General features: G+C 41.4%; 1 protein-coding gene across 1 annotated transcript in view; it reads right to left on the reverse strand.

Moving 5' to 3' along the window:
- LOC115392061 (RNA polymerase II elongation factor ELL-like) overlaps positions 1–11,878 on the reverse strand; it is a 29,009-nt gene extending 17,131 nt beyond the window's left edge. The window contains exons 1-2 of the mRNA XM_030096566.1: positions 11,705–11,878; positions 11,086–11,133 (exon numbers count right to left, since the gene is read on the reverse strand). Coding sequence (XP_029952426.1) covers positions 11,086–11,133; positions 11,705–11,842 — 186 coding nt within the window. The 5' untranslated portion in view covers positions 11,843–11,878. The remainder of the gene's footprint in view (positions 1–11,085; positions 11,134–11,704) is intronic.
- Positions 11,879–17,339: the final 5,461 nt, after the last annotated feature.

Genomic DNA, 17,339 nt, shown 5'->3' on the forward strand with positions numbered 1-17,339 from the left:
TCAACACTGGGCGTCGACCTGTTGACGAGACCGGATTTTTAATCGCCACTTCGTTGTACTCGTGACATGAACAGTGATAAATTCTAAAGCTTTGTTTTCTCAGGAACTACTTTAATGATACAAATAAAAAAAAGTTAACATACAGATGTTACTCATAGCACATCCCAATGAGTCCAAGCGATTGTGAAACTTTAAATTAACTGTGAGACCAGAGGCACAGCTGGGAGTCGGAGCTCTATTAAATAAGAGTTTATGTTCTGGTTGTAAACTGCAGTCTGAGTGAGGTACTTGAGGGGCTAAAATGAGCTGGAGGTATCCAGGACTTTATCTAAGAGAAAAGCAATCATCAAGTACTTTACACACAAATCAAAAGCAATAAAGTTGAGCAGACGACACCGGTATCAAAGATATCAGTGAGGGGAAGTTATCACCAAATGTCAGCTAACAAGCTTTGGTACAGTGCTGAACACGTTAACAGATGGAATCAGCATTTTAAAGCGACTGCCCTTACTTCAGTACAGCAGTGATGCAGTGAGATTACTTGAAACCAATAATGAGAAGCACTGCTGCTCGCTTTGAAACCTCCAGAGAAATCACTGGATGAACAATATCTACGATAGAAATCTGAGCGCTGAGGCAAATGAAAAGCAGCACAACTGACAATTACGTCACTTCCATGAAAAAAAAAAAAAAAAATGAGTACAGTCTTAGAGTTTATCACAGCATTAAAAGATATCAGTATGGATGCTATTCTTAATTTTCTTTCATGAGAGTTACTTCTGAGTACATCCAAAAGCATCATGTCACAGAGATTAGTTGAAAAGCTTAGAAACATGCTGCAAAAACAACATTGAAACTGTATTCGAGGTAACATGCTGACAGACACGGCTGTCTTGAACACAAAACTAAGAATCTATCCCGAGTTAACCCCCCAAAAAACTGGGGGCTTTTGTCCCTTCCCTTCCAAAACAGTGAAAGCAACCAGGAAATTCCGGTTCCGGGCAACTGCAAAGTGAAAAAGAGCCTATGGGCATAATTAGCATTTTATGGGGTGATGTTAGGCCAAAAGAAAGGCAAAATAGAGGCGTGTTCTAGTTGTTTGCGGAAATGCGAACCCGAATAGTTTTCAGAGCTGCATGCTCAGAGTTGAAACAGACTTTCTGTCTTGAGGAGTTTCAACTCAATCCCTGTGCACACAACAATGTTTTCAATTGATACCAGTCAACCGACTGTAGTTTGGGTGGTCATCCAGATGAAACCTGTTCTGCAAGATTCTGAGAACAGCTTTTTCTAATTCTCCATCCAAACAGAGAAAATCCAACTTCTCTGAAAGGCATTGTCCTTGTAGATTCAAACCATTGTTGCAGTTATTTTTTATTTCCAGTGCTTCTCCAACAGATTGGATATAGTAGCCTTTCACGTGGATCAGCAGAGACACATTTCATACATAGGGGGCCTATAAAGAACCAAGACAGCTGAAAAGCATTTCAGTGTCAGAGTATATGACATTGCACTACAAGAAAACAGGAATCAAAACATTGCAGCATCCCCAACTTTTCTGATTCACAAAGTATTCTTCGAACTAATAGAATACATACACAGCGTCAGACATCCCTGAGCACTGAGACAAGGCTTGTGCAGTATGACATATTATAATAGCCTTGTTTTTTTTTACAATTTAAATAACTTGTGTAATGTGTAAAGAAAGTTGTGTACATATAGTTTGAGTGAACGTCAATTCCTATGCAATGCGAGTTGTCAGGTGGCAATAGTTTGCAATAGTATGAGATCTAATACAAAGAATTCTTTCAGCAAAGAAATCCGCGAAGCAGAAATCGTTCTACTTTAGATAAAATTTTATTTCTACTTGGTGTTGCTTGTGTGCAAGTGTTTAAAGTCTTTATTTATACTCAAAAAGAGGAAGAAAAATGATTCCTGATGTGTTCATAATGGTTCATTGAATTGTGATGTGATCAACTGGAATGCTACAACCCGGTTTTCCTAAGGAAGTGAACTCGGTCCATGTTGTGCAGTATAAGCTGCCATTTTTAAAAAAGCACGCAACACTTTGTTGCGTGCCTTTTTGTTTTAAAACAAAAAAAAAAAACATTGAAATGCTAAGTTTACTCAGATTTTGTTGTAGGCAAAACGGAATTAGTTTTGTGTTTGTGTTTACCAGGAGAAGATGCAAATGTGATGCACTGCACATAAAATGTATAAAGTAAGAACTGTGATGGCATGCTTATTGAAAGCAGCATTCACTGTTAAAACAAACCCGCCGCTCAGAGAGGAGGCCATCGGAGGACATTTCCTCTGATCGTCCTTCCACTGAGATAACAATTAATAATTTATGGACTCAGGCTGTGCTGTGCGCCGTCACAAGTTTCCAGCTGTTGCAGATGCCCAGTCATGCAGCACACACAGCAGCCCTCAGTGGCATTAATCCAGTGCGACCTCTGCAGCAGACTTCTGGACCCCCGCTGCGCAAACTACAACAAGCACTCTTGTTCTCAGCCGTGGGGCCCACGCCGAAGTCTGGCACTTTCTCCTGCGAGGCACTCAATGCAATTCAAGCCAAGCGAGGCATTCCCACAAAAGAATTTGGCACTTTAAAAATGGCACTTTAAAAAACTCAACTGACCATGGATAATGAAATATTTATTGTCCTCCTTTCAAGTTAAAAATGCAGAGAATCTGCAGGTGGTTTCTGATGTTTGGGGATATTCAGCTTATTTTTTTTTGAATGACAAAATGAAGAAAAGAAAAGAAAACAAGCACGAGACAGAAGAGATTGGGTCTTTTCTTAAGAAGTTGATGTAATAAAGAAAGGCAGTGAATGTGACCTTTGACCTCAGTAATGCTTAATGACCTCTTGAGGCCAAACGGCAGAGCATGAGAGGCTTAAATATGACCAGTGGTTCAGCACATTTTAAGATATGTGCAAGCCAAAACTAGCCTTCATTTTGTTCATGAACCTTCGTCTGGCTGGCTCTCACTGTAAATACAGTCTTTCTGCTGGCTTTGCATTCTTGTGCCGCTTCTCTATCAAATATTAAGCCTCTCCAAACTCCTGCCAGTGAAGAAATATCCATCTCACTCGATCTCTCTCCTCATCTATTGTCTCCCTCGTTCTCTCTCTCACAAGCATTATTCCCAGCGTAGGCCCGTCCATCCATCTGTTTTCTTCATTCTTTTCACTTTTAATCTGTTTTTTTTTTTGTTTCTGTCAGACTCACAGGCTCCTTTTTAGTCGCTTTAAAGCAAATTTAATTGTCTGAAGCTTTCGAGTGTGCACATAAAAATCATACAGCTGCGAACCTGAAGAGGAACACATTTTCAGTGGCGTTGACGAGCCGTTATGAGAATCCTAAAAAGCAGCCGTTTGTCCTGCCTGAACATGCGCAGCCAGGCTTACATGACAGAGATGTCAATCAAAACAGTCCTGAGGAGAGCACTAATCAGTCTAATTAAGTGAAAAACACTTGCGTGAGCGCACCACAGTATCAGAATCCACAGGGGCAAATGCAGCAATTGGTAGACCGCAATTTCACTGCACAGCGTTCATTTAAATTTCACTCTGCAATAATCTGTTTCTGTGTTTCTTTACCAAGTGAACTGAGAGGATCCGGTCACTCCCCTCTGTTTCACACGCACACATCCACTCCCTCAGGCCTTCAGACACTTTGTGCTCACAATCTCGCTACATTTATCATGCAAGAAATTAGGCTGAATAAATGTGAAGACGTTTCAACTTTTCACCCCGACAGCTTATGTAAGGGAGCACTGCGGCTGCAGCTGACTGTTCGGTGACTCGTTACTTTCAGCTCCGCGGAATTCATGTGATTTTTGAGCTGAGTGTCGTCTCTGCGAGGAAACCAGAAATACTAGTATTCATGATATCTGTAATTGTGTGTCTTAAAGCAAGTCTGCAGCTGCAAACCGGTTACAACAAGCTGTTGCAAAAGCAACTGTGTTTTGCCTCTTTTAAGTTTCGCCGTCTTAACAGTCAATAGCAGAAGGATCAAGGTCAAAAAACAGGGAAGCGGTAAAAACAGTTTGTCGATCTCTCCATGTTGGCTGTGAAATGTCATTCTAATTCTTTCAAGGGAAGTCAAATCATGACACTGATTTCTAGATAAATTCTGTGATTTTTATGACTTTGCATCTGAAGACAACATATAAATGAAATACAGTAGTTAGTAGAACTTGGTGCTTTGCCCACTCTGAGACTGTCAAATTTAGATTTGTTTTCCAATTCAAATTATGCTACTTTGGTTAATAATGTTCTACTTTACTATGACATTTTGGGAAAACCCAGATCTTTGCTTGAGGTTTTGCCATTCATACTTGAAAATTTAAGGAAAAAGGAACCCTGAGAAAAACCAAAGCAAAGGCAGGTAGAAAATTTAGAGATAATCTAAAGATTTACAGGCCGATGTCACTTTCCATCTGCTTTTCTTTGCCCTGTGACATTTAATGAAAACACCAGAAATCAGCCTGCAGTGCCACAGTAATTGGGAAGACTGACAAATGACCACTTAATTGCTAATTGGGTTTTGATTACTTCAATTTCGACAACAAGGGTTCACAACAGTCACAATAGTCAAAACGCTGCCCGCTGAGGGAAAAGACACAATGATGCAAGCATTAGGTCTTCAGGTATTTACACAGACAAAAGAAGGCTGTTTATTTTTTTAATAAAGCTCTTCAATGAGTCTACAGATTACTAGACGCAAGAATTTTGCGTGTTATTGTTACACTTCAGAGGTAGTATCAAGAATGGAATAACCACTGTGTCTTGTGTCTGTGCTCCATTTAGACAGAGGGGCTGTAATAACAAAGGCAAAACATTTAGACCAATAATGTTGGATGTCTTTCTCAGGGTCTCATATCAGTGGAAAGAATTTAAAATTCGACTAAAAACCTTGAGAAACACGCAGGCAAGAAGTCGTGGACAACTGAGTTGGCGAAGATTGTCTTTTTATGTCCTGTAGACAAGGTCTACCTAACATTTTGGAGGCGATCTTTATCCATGTTGTTCACTAATGGAGTTTTCAATTATATGAATCAGTACGGATCTGTTTTAATGATTTGTTCAATATCACCTGAAAACATTTTTGACTGACTTTCAATTTTGATTCATTTCTTTATATGTCGTTCATAAAACGCATTAATCCTCCTCCCCTTCATTTATCTCCTCTAATTACATTGTAGCTTCTATTGTATTGACACAAAAGCATGTTGACATAACCTCTGACCCCACAAAACAATCAGAAGATTATGTGTGACCAGTAATTATAAAACCACTTGGCTAGTCTCCGTCACATTTAAAATTTCTTCCTAAGAAATACTTTCAGTTTAAGAGGAGAAAAAAAAGCTGCGGGACTTTTGACCCAGCAAAAGTTATGAGTGACACTCTGTGGCGACGAAATCTTAACGAGCTACGGCTCGCTCTCTGCTGTCATAAATGTCTCCACGCGCTGAAGACGCTGGATGTGAAGTGCTCATTTTCCTGGCTTTATCTAACTATAAAGTCAATTGAACAAAAACTGTGAGAGACTGCTGTCGGTGCGCAGGGTTTATGTTTCCTGCGAGCTTTTGGGTGAATGTGGGGTCTGGGTGTAGATCTCATGCAGGCTATTGTTTCCACATCCTTTGCAGCCTGAGTAATGGCCTTCTGAAAACAGGCCGTCTTTTGTCCCGGCCTCCTCGGCTCCAGAGTGGGATGCCATGGCACTGCTTCCCCTCTTCTGGTTGATAGGAGGAGAGGGAGGAGGTGCGTGAGGAGGAGGGTGGGAGAAAGCAAAACCTGTCGCCGCCGCCACTGCCTGTTATCAGCAGGCGGCAAGTCACTCCCGGCCGGCTGCTAATGCAAACTATGTATTTTTGAGTGTGTGCGCGCTGCTGTGTGTGGCTGTGTTAATCCAGCGTGAGCAAGAAGAGGCTGAGCTCCGGCTCCTCTCACCGGGGTGTAATCAGCATTACTGCCACTCATAAGAGCAAAGAGGGAAAAAGGCCAAAGTCGAGCTATCAGACAAACATCTCAGACTCACACACACACACACACACACACACACACACAAACACACCCGCTCAGACACCCAGACAGTCAGCCACCACCCTCATCCTCACCACACTTCAGCAAACACTACTTCTCATCATCTCATCACAAACAAAAGAGCCGAATTGTTCCCAGGGCCACAAGTTGACACATGCCATTTAAGACGAAACCCCCCCCACAATGGAGGACAGAGATACAAAACACAATGTGCGTCTGTGTTTCTGGCTGCATGGAGAAAGCAGAGGATGGGGGCAGCAGGGTTGAAGGAAAACACACAAAAGGAAAAAAAAAAAAAAGAAACTTGCACTTTTGCCATTTTTTTTTAAGCAGGCATGTGTTTATGAGCCCACAGTCAATCAGTCAATGCTGGAAGCTAGCGCAGTGTCTCCTCTCTTGCTGAGTTCCACATGCCGACACCGAGTGATTAATGTGGCCGCCTTGAGTGGGAGACAGTGCATGTAATCAAGCCCCAGCCTGTAATCACCTTCCATTCCTTTTCATTTGCAATTTCACAGAGGGGCACAAGTTGCTACCAGGGCTGCAAGCGTTTGCTTCTTTTTTTTTTTTTTTTTTTTTGGGGTGGGGGTGGTGGCTGTATGCATCCCCCTCAGGTCTTCCCCTCTAATGCCAGAAAAGATACGTCTCTGGCAGGTGCCTGAGGGCCAAACTGTCAACTACAACAAATTGTGGGTCACTGTGCCTGACAGAGCTCCTCATTCTGCCCCTCCGAGCTCGGAGCGATTCTCCGCAGACCGTTATGTTTCCAGACATGCAGGGGTTCACCAAGACACATGTGGGGGTTTGAAGGTTCAGACAAGTGCCCCTTTATGCCTCATTAACTTATGGTGTGAATGTTCACATCAGGGAATAAGACAGCACACGCTCCTCGGCGAGCCGAGATGCGCTCCATATCTCCGAGCCGCCGCCTCGGACAGAGAACGCATTTTTCCCCAGAGCAGCTGCTGCTGCTGGATCTCAGAGGGACGCTCGTTTTCATCCAGAACTCACATGTTTGCTGAATAAATACGCACTCCAGTCTGTGCACAGGATTTTCATTCTTGGCTTAAAAAAAAAAGAAAAAAAAAAGAACTACTTAAAACCTTTTAATCCCTAAACAAACTTTGCTTTGTGGGCACACATACAGTAGATTAAGGCAATCTGAGAAGAAACAACATTTATAACCAGTGACACACATTGTAAGTATGTTATCTGAAAGAGATTACCGAAAAGCTCTTCTGCAAAGTACCCACTTATTTCCACACGTTGTTGAAGCTCTATTGTCAAAGAACATTAAGATGAAACTCATTGTCTATCTTAATATCTAAGATTTTTCAAGAAAACAAACCAACATTTTGATGCCTTATTGATCCATTTGTCTTGTTTTTAAAAGATGATTCAGTTTTGACCACAGATTAATGAATGTAGATGCTTTCTAGTTTATGTTGTCCGTGATGAGATAAATTACGATATACTGTCATTATATATACCTAAAACTACACAAACTTTCAATATAATAAACAAAATAATTAAAAAAAATATAGAACTGATGGTGGCAGATCTGGTCAGATGAGCTCAAAGCTCACTGATAAAAACAAACATCAGAAATATCAGGAATGGGACTGAATGTTTGTCGGGGGGGAAAGATTCCCAAGAATGTTCAAGAACATTCGACTGGACCACAAGTCTGAAAAACACTAACTCTTAGGACTAGGTCTTAGGATTCCTCTCACTGGTTCAGCATACCTTATTCGATCACCAGATATTCTTCTATCCGTGTAGACTGCATTAACACCATCACAGAAAAAAAGTGCGTGAATAATAAAATACTACAAAAGACAACAATCGCCTTCATTACACGAGAGGAGAATGAAGGAATAAAGTATGCGGTGGAGACCTTGGCTCCTCAGTTACGTTATTCACTGTTAATAGAAGAAAAATAATGTGCAGTAGTTTCGACAGTTACTGACATGTTTGTAATTCAGCCATGAAAGAAGGAGCCAAGTTAATGAAACAGACTCACTTTTCAACTCTGTCTGCAGAAACTGCAAACTACATGGTGCCATAGCTGCAGTTTTAACAGTTTAATAGAAAACCAAAAAAAATCTTATTTAAAAGCTATGGGATCATTTTGTAAATGTGATGGATAATGCGAATTTTTAGCGTAGCTTTATAATGAGAATGTGAAAATCATATTGATCACACCTGAGAGGATGCAGCCTCATACTACTGTACTAATAATAACAGGGATAAAAGTGTACATGTCAGATTTTGCCAACAGAAATCTAATTTGCAAAGAAACCACTGGAAAAAGAAGAGATATTTAACAGTTTTACTGTAAGTAGTTTTATAAAGCATTACCTGCAAATGGTGCAAAAAACTACACACAAAAAGGAAGGAAGTTTGGGAGGTTATTTCTGGAAACACTTTGATCATCAGTCTTGGTGGTCACTGCACAACATCCACAGTGGTTTCTACCATGCTCGACACAAACAAACCCCCGGGGCGGACCACAACACATCTGGACGGAGTGGAGCGCATTGGCCTGAAAGTCTTGAATCATTTTTGATGATCCAAGCAAAGGTGACAACACACAGGCCGCATTCCCTCAGTCATTATTATTCAAATCAGAGGAGACAGCACACAATCAGAAGGGGACTCTTGGGATCCCTGTGCGGGCTGCCGAAACACGTCGCAGACGCTCACAGAAAACCGAAGTGCTAGAAATCCCCTCATTCCCCTTCTCCTTCATTCAAACTAGCAAACCAAACAAATACACACAAACACACCAGGGGTCCGTGGGGGACCCACTCTGGTCCTGTCTGGCTAAAGCGTGCATCACAATGGGAAAAAGACAGAGGGGGAAAAAAAAAAGCAGTGTGACATGAATTAATCATGACTTTGGACCACACAGAACAGAGCATAAACAAATCACAATATATAAAATAATCACCTCGATCCTGGTCATCACACGCACACACACACACAAGATTAATGTGCATACATGTTGCACATTGCGCAACATATTCTTTACAATATCACAACGCAAACACAAATTGGGACATCGAACAAGAAATGAGGCCGTAAAATCAGCAGCCCAGAGTTCATATCATCAGCACAACTATTACAGAAGCAAATGTGTGCCAGAGCTGCACAAACACAAACACACACACACACACAGATTTAAAGACGTCTGAGTCAGGCAGACTTGGAAAGCTAATGTAAACTGAAGTCATGATGCTTCATGCTGTAATCAACAGCATTATGGCTCCTGTAATTACCTCTAAACATTCATTTAGCTAATAACTTCAGCTCTCAGCGCTATATATTGAGAAGGGTGTGGAATTCCCTGCAATCCCTCAGCAATCAAAGAAACAACAGAGGTGTACACAAGAGCCGCAAAGCAGAAAAAAAAATTAGATTCAGACCCAGATTCCACCAAGTAATAAGATTTGTGACCACATGGAAAAAGGACTTTGACGACATAACATGGTGCTTGAATTCTTGTTGATATATCAGTTCTTTCACATTTCAAGTTTTTAGAGTAGACATTCGTCTTTCAATGTAAACCAGCCTGCTGTGTGTCCATTTAAATTACTCTTGTGATTCAGGCACAGGCTTTTTATGATAAAACAGTTGAATGAATCTAAAGGGCTGAATACACATTCATCTCCTCTGTGACACACCTCTTTGGATATATTTTCTCTAATTTAATGCGATGTTCATCCCAGTTAATTCCGTCTACACTGGGATTTGGAGCAGGGATTTACAAAACAAAAACGCACTCAAAAAAACAAGTATCAATGAATAAATAAATAAATAACAGCAGCTGTCTCCCTGCCTGACTGCCCGACGCCTCACCTTCCACACCTGACCCCGTGCACCGACTCTCTGCAACAGTTCAATCCTACGTGACAGCTGGCGCAGACTGGATTCAGTATCTTTACAGGTTGAAAACGTACTTCACAGTCACCACTCCACAAGAGTCTCAATGCTGACAGCCAGGGATGGAAGAATGAATTTGACTGAATTTATTTGAGTGAAATCTCACTTTTAAAAAGTAGCAGCAACCAAACCGGAACGACCGCACACACATTTAAAGCCCCTATCGAGTCATTTAATCAAGCAACTCCCTATAGAAAACTCACCGCCTCTCAGCTCATATTGTCACGACAAGCAGGGTGTGTGTATCTGTGTGTGTGTGGGGTGCAGGGGGTGGGGGTGGGGGGTTGCAACTCTTTTCAACCAGCCTGTGCAATTAGCAAGTATTCCCCGAGGACACAGCTGCTCCTTACTTAAGTCAAAACACACATAGTCCAGGCTACTTACTGCAGATTATGGCTGCACTTCCAGGGCCAAAGAAAGCTGTTGATTATTACTGACTTAATGTAGTTTAACAACATGCACACACGAAGGAGCATTGACCTGTAATTCCCCAAAATTAATAGGCTCACAGGGGTAATCTGTTTCAGTGCAGGAACCTCATTTCACTTACGATAACTCCATTGCCCCCCTACTGTTGACTATCAGTCTGGGTGGATTCGAGCTTCTCTGTTCCGCCTTTCTTTTGCCCTTTTCCCAGCACCGCCCGCTGACCTAACAAAGCCTCTCCACAGTCACCAGCCTGACCCAGTAACCTGCATGCCTCCTATCTGTCGAAGAAAGCTGGCTATAAGCTCCCATCTGAGCCCTCTTGTGATGGCAGCATGGCGGGGCATGTGAGCCAAGAAGAAATTGCCATGAAAATACCCAGAACATTCAAAGAAGAAACAATCTGCTCCTGTTTTGCTCCATTTCTGAGCAGCTGGTTGCCCCTTACAGGTAAAGCCTCACCCCATGATGCAGTGTGTGAGTTATCCTTTTAGACAAATGAGATAAAGTCCCGCGATATGCAGACGAGTATGTATGACTTGTGAAGAGATAACAGGTTTAACAAGTGATTGGATCAGCTGCAAATGTTGCTGGTTTGTTGTAAAGATTGCCTAAATGTGTTGGATAAGTGATGAAAGGAATCAGATCAGACTCACCCCCTGGTTCCCCTTGAAACAAATTGATGGTTCACTTGATAAAGATCCCTAAAGATGAGAGGAGGAAGAGAGAGAGAGAGAGAGAGAAAAGTCATTTGATGTGGCAAAGCAGCATATTTCCAGCGGATCACATTTACATTAAGTTCACTGAACAGCAAGAAATAATCTGTAAATTAAAGTTATGCAATCAATAAAGCCCTGGGTGCTTTTAATGGGTCTCCAACGGAGCCAATTACGAGACAAACCAGGCTAGTTGTCAGTGAGATAACTATGCAGGCTGCACTTTGAAGCAGCAGGAAGGCTTCCCAGCAAACAGCTGACGGGCTCGTCTTTCCCGACAATCACAGGCTTCAGTCCTGGTATGTTGGTTTGTATGATTCACAGAAAGGAAGCATCAAGACGCCACTGCAGACTACCAGGACTTGGTTCAAACAAATTCCACAAACAAACAAATAAAACTCGGAAAATTCAAGAATAAAAAATTAAAAATGTATCAACAACTACGGTTTGACACGGAGGAACACCGTGAGCTCTAAACTTTGAGAAGAAGTGTGAGGATGGATCCCGTTTCCAGACTCGTGCAGGCTGACTAACGCTCCGGGGTGAACAGTGAGTGTACCTTCAGGTTTTGGAAAGCCTCCAGAGCCCGCATGGCCGTGTCCGTGAGCTTGACGTGGTACAGCGTCCTGCTGAGGCTGCTTTTGTTGCTTTTTCCACAGGAGAGCCCATAACGGTGCTCCTGCCTGAGCGAAGCCATCGCTGGCTTTTCTGGCTGCCTCTCACTCAAAGCTGCTTTCGCCTCTCGGATCGGCTGTGTGCGCGAGGCGTCACGGCCGAGGCGGGGCGGGGCGGGGCGGGGCGGCGCCGCGCGCTGCGTGCACTGCGTGCGTGCTGGGAAAGTCTGCCCTGCACTGTTATCGCAAACTGACTGTGTGGCGTGTCCACAGTGCGCGTTGATACAGCGCACAAACATTTTTTTTTTTGAAGTGGAAGCAAGAAAATACAAATATCCACACGATTCCTGAATAATGTGAAAAATGTAAATAACGTTCAACTCAATGAGACGCTTTCCCTATTAAATTCCATTTAAGCTAATATATGATTATTACAAATAATTACAGTAATCTCAGCATAAACCCAATTTCAGTTTTTTTGTATAGCTACATATTTTTTCAAACTAATAGGCTGTAATTGTTGCATTTCACCTCATTTTGTGTGCATGTTATTACAAACTTGAACATGTGGCTAGTTTGCTAGCAGAGAGGTAGCCAGTTTTCATGGCCACTTCACATACTTCAGCTCAATTCTCAGTGTTATGTTGTTCCTGCTTCTCTTCAGAAAATTAAAGAAAAATCAATTTTTTTCTCTGCAGTTTGCATAATTTTCTAGGTCATTTTGTGGGATAAACTGTAGGTTTTGTCTTTTGTGGGCCAATTTTGGTTCATAGGCCTGATGTCGCCAGTCTGTTGCAGGGTATGTTTGATATATTTTTAACAATTATAACTCTTTACCATTTTCATTTTCAGATATTTTGTCCAATGTGGAGGTGTTCTTATGAACTTTATCATAGTTTACGTAGTATTTCAGGTTACTTGCAATTTTACAAGCACTTTTCAAGTATGCAACTTTAATCTTTCTTGATGTTGTGCAAGAAATGTAACTACATTCATGTGTTGGATATGCTTCACTAGCAAGAGGAAATAAGAGTACTTTGTTGTTATTTGATTTTATTGATTGTCACTGTAGTGCATTGTTGTATTGAAAATTTCTAAATTGCCACGCTTAAAGTCTACACAATCCTATAATCCTATCATGTCACCCTTTCTTGTATAAAGCCTTTTTTTCTGATAATTCAGTAAGGTTTACTTTTAAAGAAACACTTGAAAAGGTGGAAGTGACCGTGTGTGTTCACTGGCCTGATCAAAGGTTAATAATGACTGTATTTTCGTAGTGCTACAGAGGCACGTCAGCTGAACTGTCAGCACTGTTTGGTTCCATCTGATGACTGATTCATCGAAAACCTGCTGATGCACGCGTGTTATTTTGTTCTGCTTGATTTCGTCAATCATTAGTAAAGTCCAGCATTTTCAACTGCTCATGCAGCCAGCTCATGACTTCTACTTCTGCTGTCATGAAACATTTATCATAACACCCATTGAAGAAAACATATTGTTGAGTAAATGACAACAAGTAGAAACTATTAAAACAGACGCTCTATCCATCCATCAATGCTCTCAACACTGCACACAAGAACAAACAATTTAGACCACGCAGCAACAGTTGTATTTGAGTAAAGAAAAAAGTTCCTTTTCCACCTCTGGTTATATTTGGATTTGTGCTCCTTCAGTTTGTTCAGATTAACGTTCTGCAGGAACTGTGAAATTGTTTGAGGCCATTAATCTGCATTCTTTCAATACATTTCTATGGGCCTGATAATGATAATTGTAATGGCTAAAGGGAAAAAGCTCAGTCCCAAATAATAATTCACAGACAAATGTAGATCCCCTAACCAGTTTGGCAGACTTTGTTGACATTGTTAGATTTGTTCCTATTAACATGAAACGCAGTGTGACTGCTGAAGTCCTGGGTTTTATTTGTGAAAGTGTATTTATTAGCTGGTGCAACAAGCAGACTGAGTCCTATGTAATGCAGGACAAACTCTGACGTGGTTAAATTGAAGTCTGATTGAATTATGCTCAGAGTACAGACACATTTATACAAATGGTGAGTTCTGATAAAGATAATCCTTGACTGAACTGAAATTGAACTTAACTGTTTGTACATCATTTTTGTGGAAGCAATTTTGCAACGTCAGACACAATTTTTTTTAAACACTTTTCGGTATTATGCTAAATATATCAGTCAGAGTACAAATAAAACCTGACAATTATTTTTTCTTTTTCCAACTTTGGTCTGCATGGGCCAATAAATAGAAAAATGTGAATGCTGGCTTGGACTGTGTTTATATTGTATTAAAAGAATCTGAACTTGAACCTTGCAAAAAAACAAGCTGTTTACTTGAAAGAGACATGGTCTGAGACAGTGATTCTGGTGGCTGAAGTATGAAGACAGTGAGAAGGCCAAAGATGTCTAAAGAAACCAGACATATTACATGACGGACCTTGAATTGCTGTGTCCTTGAAGCAGCTCTTGTTATTGATGTGTGCAAGGGAGACATTTCTGTTTTGACTCCTTTGTAGAATGAACAGTCTCATGGTGAACTTCCATCTGGTAGACAAGCCATCACAATGATGGCGCGTGCATGGAACTGCGCTCAGCCCGGCACGCGGCACTGTGGCAGAAGTTATTGGGGATAAATGTGCGCCAAAACAGTTTCCCAGCACGCCAAACACAAGTGTGAGTCTGGACCACTGCAAAACGAGAATAAACACGTCTTTAAAATCACTTTTCCCATTTCAGTTTAAAAAATGCCACTTTATTGGTGATTCAACTGCTCCATATGAGCCGATGTTTTCAGCCAAGAAGCTCTGAGCCTCTCTCCGCAGTGCGCTTTCCACCACATCACTGACAGAGCGAGGCTGCAGTCAGACCAGCTTCAGCCTGACAGAATGAATGCAGCAGTCTCACTCGTTTGAATGGAGCCGGTCTGTCATCTCAGCAGGGTGCCAGTGAAGGGAGCAACAGCGCAACAACACAGGGTCATCAATACAACCCAATAGCTTCCACGAAGGCCTACTATATGGAAACACACTGAACTGAAGGTTTCTTCATAACACGTCAGCCATATTCCCATCATTTAAACCTGCATTATGATGACAAATAACAAGTCCTGCAGTTTTTATGCTTGAATTCTCTGACATTACTCTTCTAAATTGGCGAGCACCAATGGCAGCACATGTAGTAGAACATTTATTTCAGAAAGACATAAAACAAAGGAATTTTATCGATACGATAGTAAAAATTGCAATGTTTGGTTAAGTAGACCAAAACTAATAAAACAAGCTTTGCAAATTTCAGTGTTGTTTCTGTGATAAGTGATGAGCTACTTCCTTGAAAACCTATGGCTATCGTTTTTTTTTTTTTTTTTTTTTTTTTAGTGAAAAACGTTTTGAGACCAAAAGCTTCTGCCACAATCTCAACATTTTGTGGTAAAAAAAAAAAAAAAAAAATCAATTTTGCCAGTGATCAAAACAGCCAAAAGAAATATGAAGACCATGTTTGCCCACAGCTTCTGAGATGTTTGCCAGGCAAAGCGACCTCACAGTGCCCACCTCACTACGTGTGTATACGTGAACATTTTTTTCCACTGGCTCAATTGTCCAGTGGAAAAATACAAACGAGAATTATACAGGATTAGGATGGATAAACAAAAATCTGCCTTTTAGTCAAATGTTCCTGTATCATAGAGCATGAAAACCCCACACACGAAGGTTCCCAGGCCTGGACTCAAACTGGCGGATGATCGGTGTAAGAAGTGAGTGTCCAAAGCACTTCACCACTGCACAGCTCATGTACAACAGCATGATTCTGACAGATACGTCACAGATTTTTGAAAATAGTCACTTTATTGGAATGGTAAATATGCTAACTGCAGTGCCAGCATGTTAGTTTTATGACACACAGCACACAATGAACAGAAATTCAATGATTGCTCAAGACTGGGCAACATCAGCTGAAGCTTGGAACAAGTCCTGTGTGTGAGATTATTGACTTTGCAAAAAGAAATGTTATATTTATTGTTAATTACAATTGTTAAAAGCAAGTGACAACTGTTTACGAGCTAAGTAATACATTGTAGACTTATTTACTGTTTTCTACTCTGCTGGCTGCCAACAAATTCTTATCTACCAGGCAGGAGGTCAATTAGTCAATTAACAATATAATTAAAAATATAACATTGAAACTGGTGAAATGTGTGGAAAAATAGTACTTTGAAAATCATTTTGATATAGATTATAGTATTGGCAAATAAACTCAGAAATAAACCTAGGAGAGGAAAAATAAGTACCAAGAAACCCATTGACACTCCTAATCCGGGTCAGTTTGCAAATAGTCCTGCATGGAAAAGATGCTTAACCTGAGGAGTTAATGGGCTTAGGTATCTTCATTTTTGACAGCCTGTCCAACTTTCCTTTGTCTAATTAGTTAAGTTGGCACCACAACTAATAAAGAACAACTGTGAGTGACGATAAACTTGAAGCTGAATAGTCCACCTGCTCGATCACATAAAATGACATTGAACCCATCGGCATGAACAAGCAAGTGACAACACTGCCAACCACCCCAGGTGTTTACATAACCATGAGACAGTGAAGAAGTGAAGGTAGAGGTTGGCAAAGCAGATGAGAGCGACAAGTAAGCCTATTTAGTTAAATTGCTAAGCTACCGCCTCAATGAAAACACATAAGAGGAGGTTTAACGGTTACTGCAGGTCAACACTGCACAGGTAGAGCTGCATGAATCTCATTTACTGTTTTCTTGGTTGTTGACACAGTTCTCAGAAATGCAAGATTTTTTTTTTTATGTTTGTTTCATCAAGAAGTCTCTTTAAAATGTGCCATTACATATATAATAAATACTCTCCTGTGTGTAGTAATATTTCCTCACAGTGTTTATGTCATTTTCAATCTGTGCTTGCCAGTTGCAGGTGTCCCATGTGTCGCCCCCCCACCCCCCACCCCCCACCCCCCAACCTCATGCACAAGCGCACGTAGTGGGTTTCAAGCACTAGACCAACAGTGGGAGATTAACCCATTTCAGCCCCTCCCTCTTCTTTACCTGGCTCTTCTGTCTCCTCCACTCATTGTCTGCGGTTCACCATCTGCTGCATGTGAAACCGCTAATGCACAGCCCCCCCCCATCCCCACCCCCCACCCCCCCGGGGGGGGGGGGGGGGGGGGTGACACTCCACACCTGAGGTCAATGACTCCCAGGACACCTGCAACTGGAAAAAAGCACAGATTGTTCATGCTGAACTGTCGGCGTCAGATAAAACTGCCGCGGCATCGCCACCAGCGGGTTTAATAATGCAGCGCCGCCTCACAGAGAGAACATGATGCTCTCGCTGTAACATCAGCACAAACCACCAGATTCCACTGGAGGAAAAATACACACATGGTAAAACAGAGGAGATGTTTCAAAAGTATCCACATTATCCACATAGTCTTAAGAATTCAAACATGATATGAATTAGTTATTTCTGACACCTTTCATTGGGAAGTGAAACAAAAAATTCAATCATTTCTGCAGTGGGACAAAGGAGGATTGCAATCAGCTGAGATAGATGTGAACTT

Source organism: Salarias fasciatus, chromosome 1 (assembly GCF_902148845.1).
Source record: "Salarias fasciatus chromosome 1, fSalaFa1.1, whole genome shotgun sequence".
Taxonomy (NCBI): Eukaryota; Metazoa; Chordata; class Actinopteri; order Blenniiformes; family Blenniidae; genus Salarias; species Salarias fasciatus.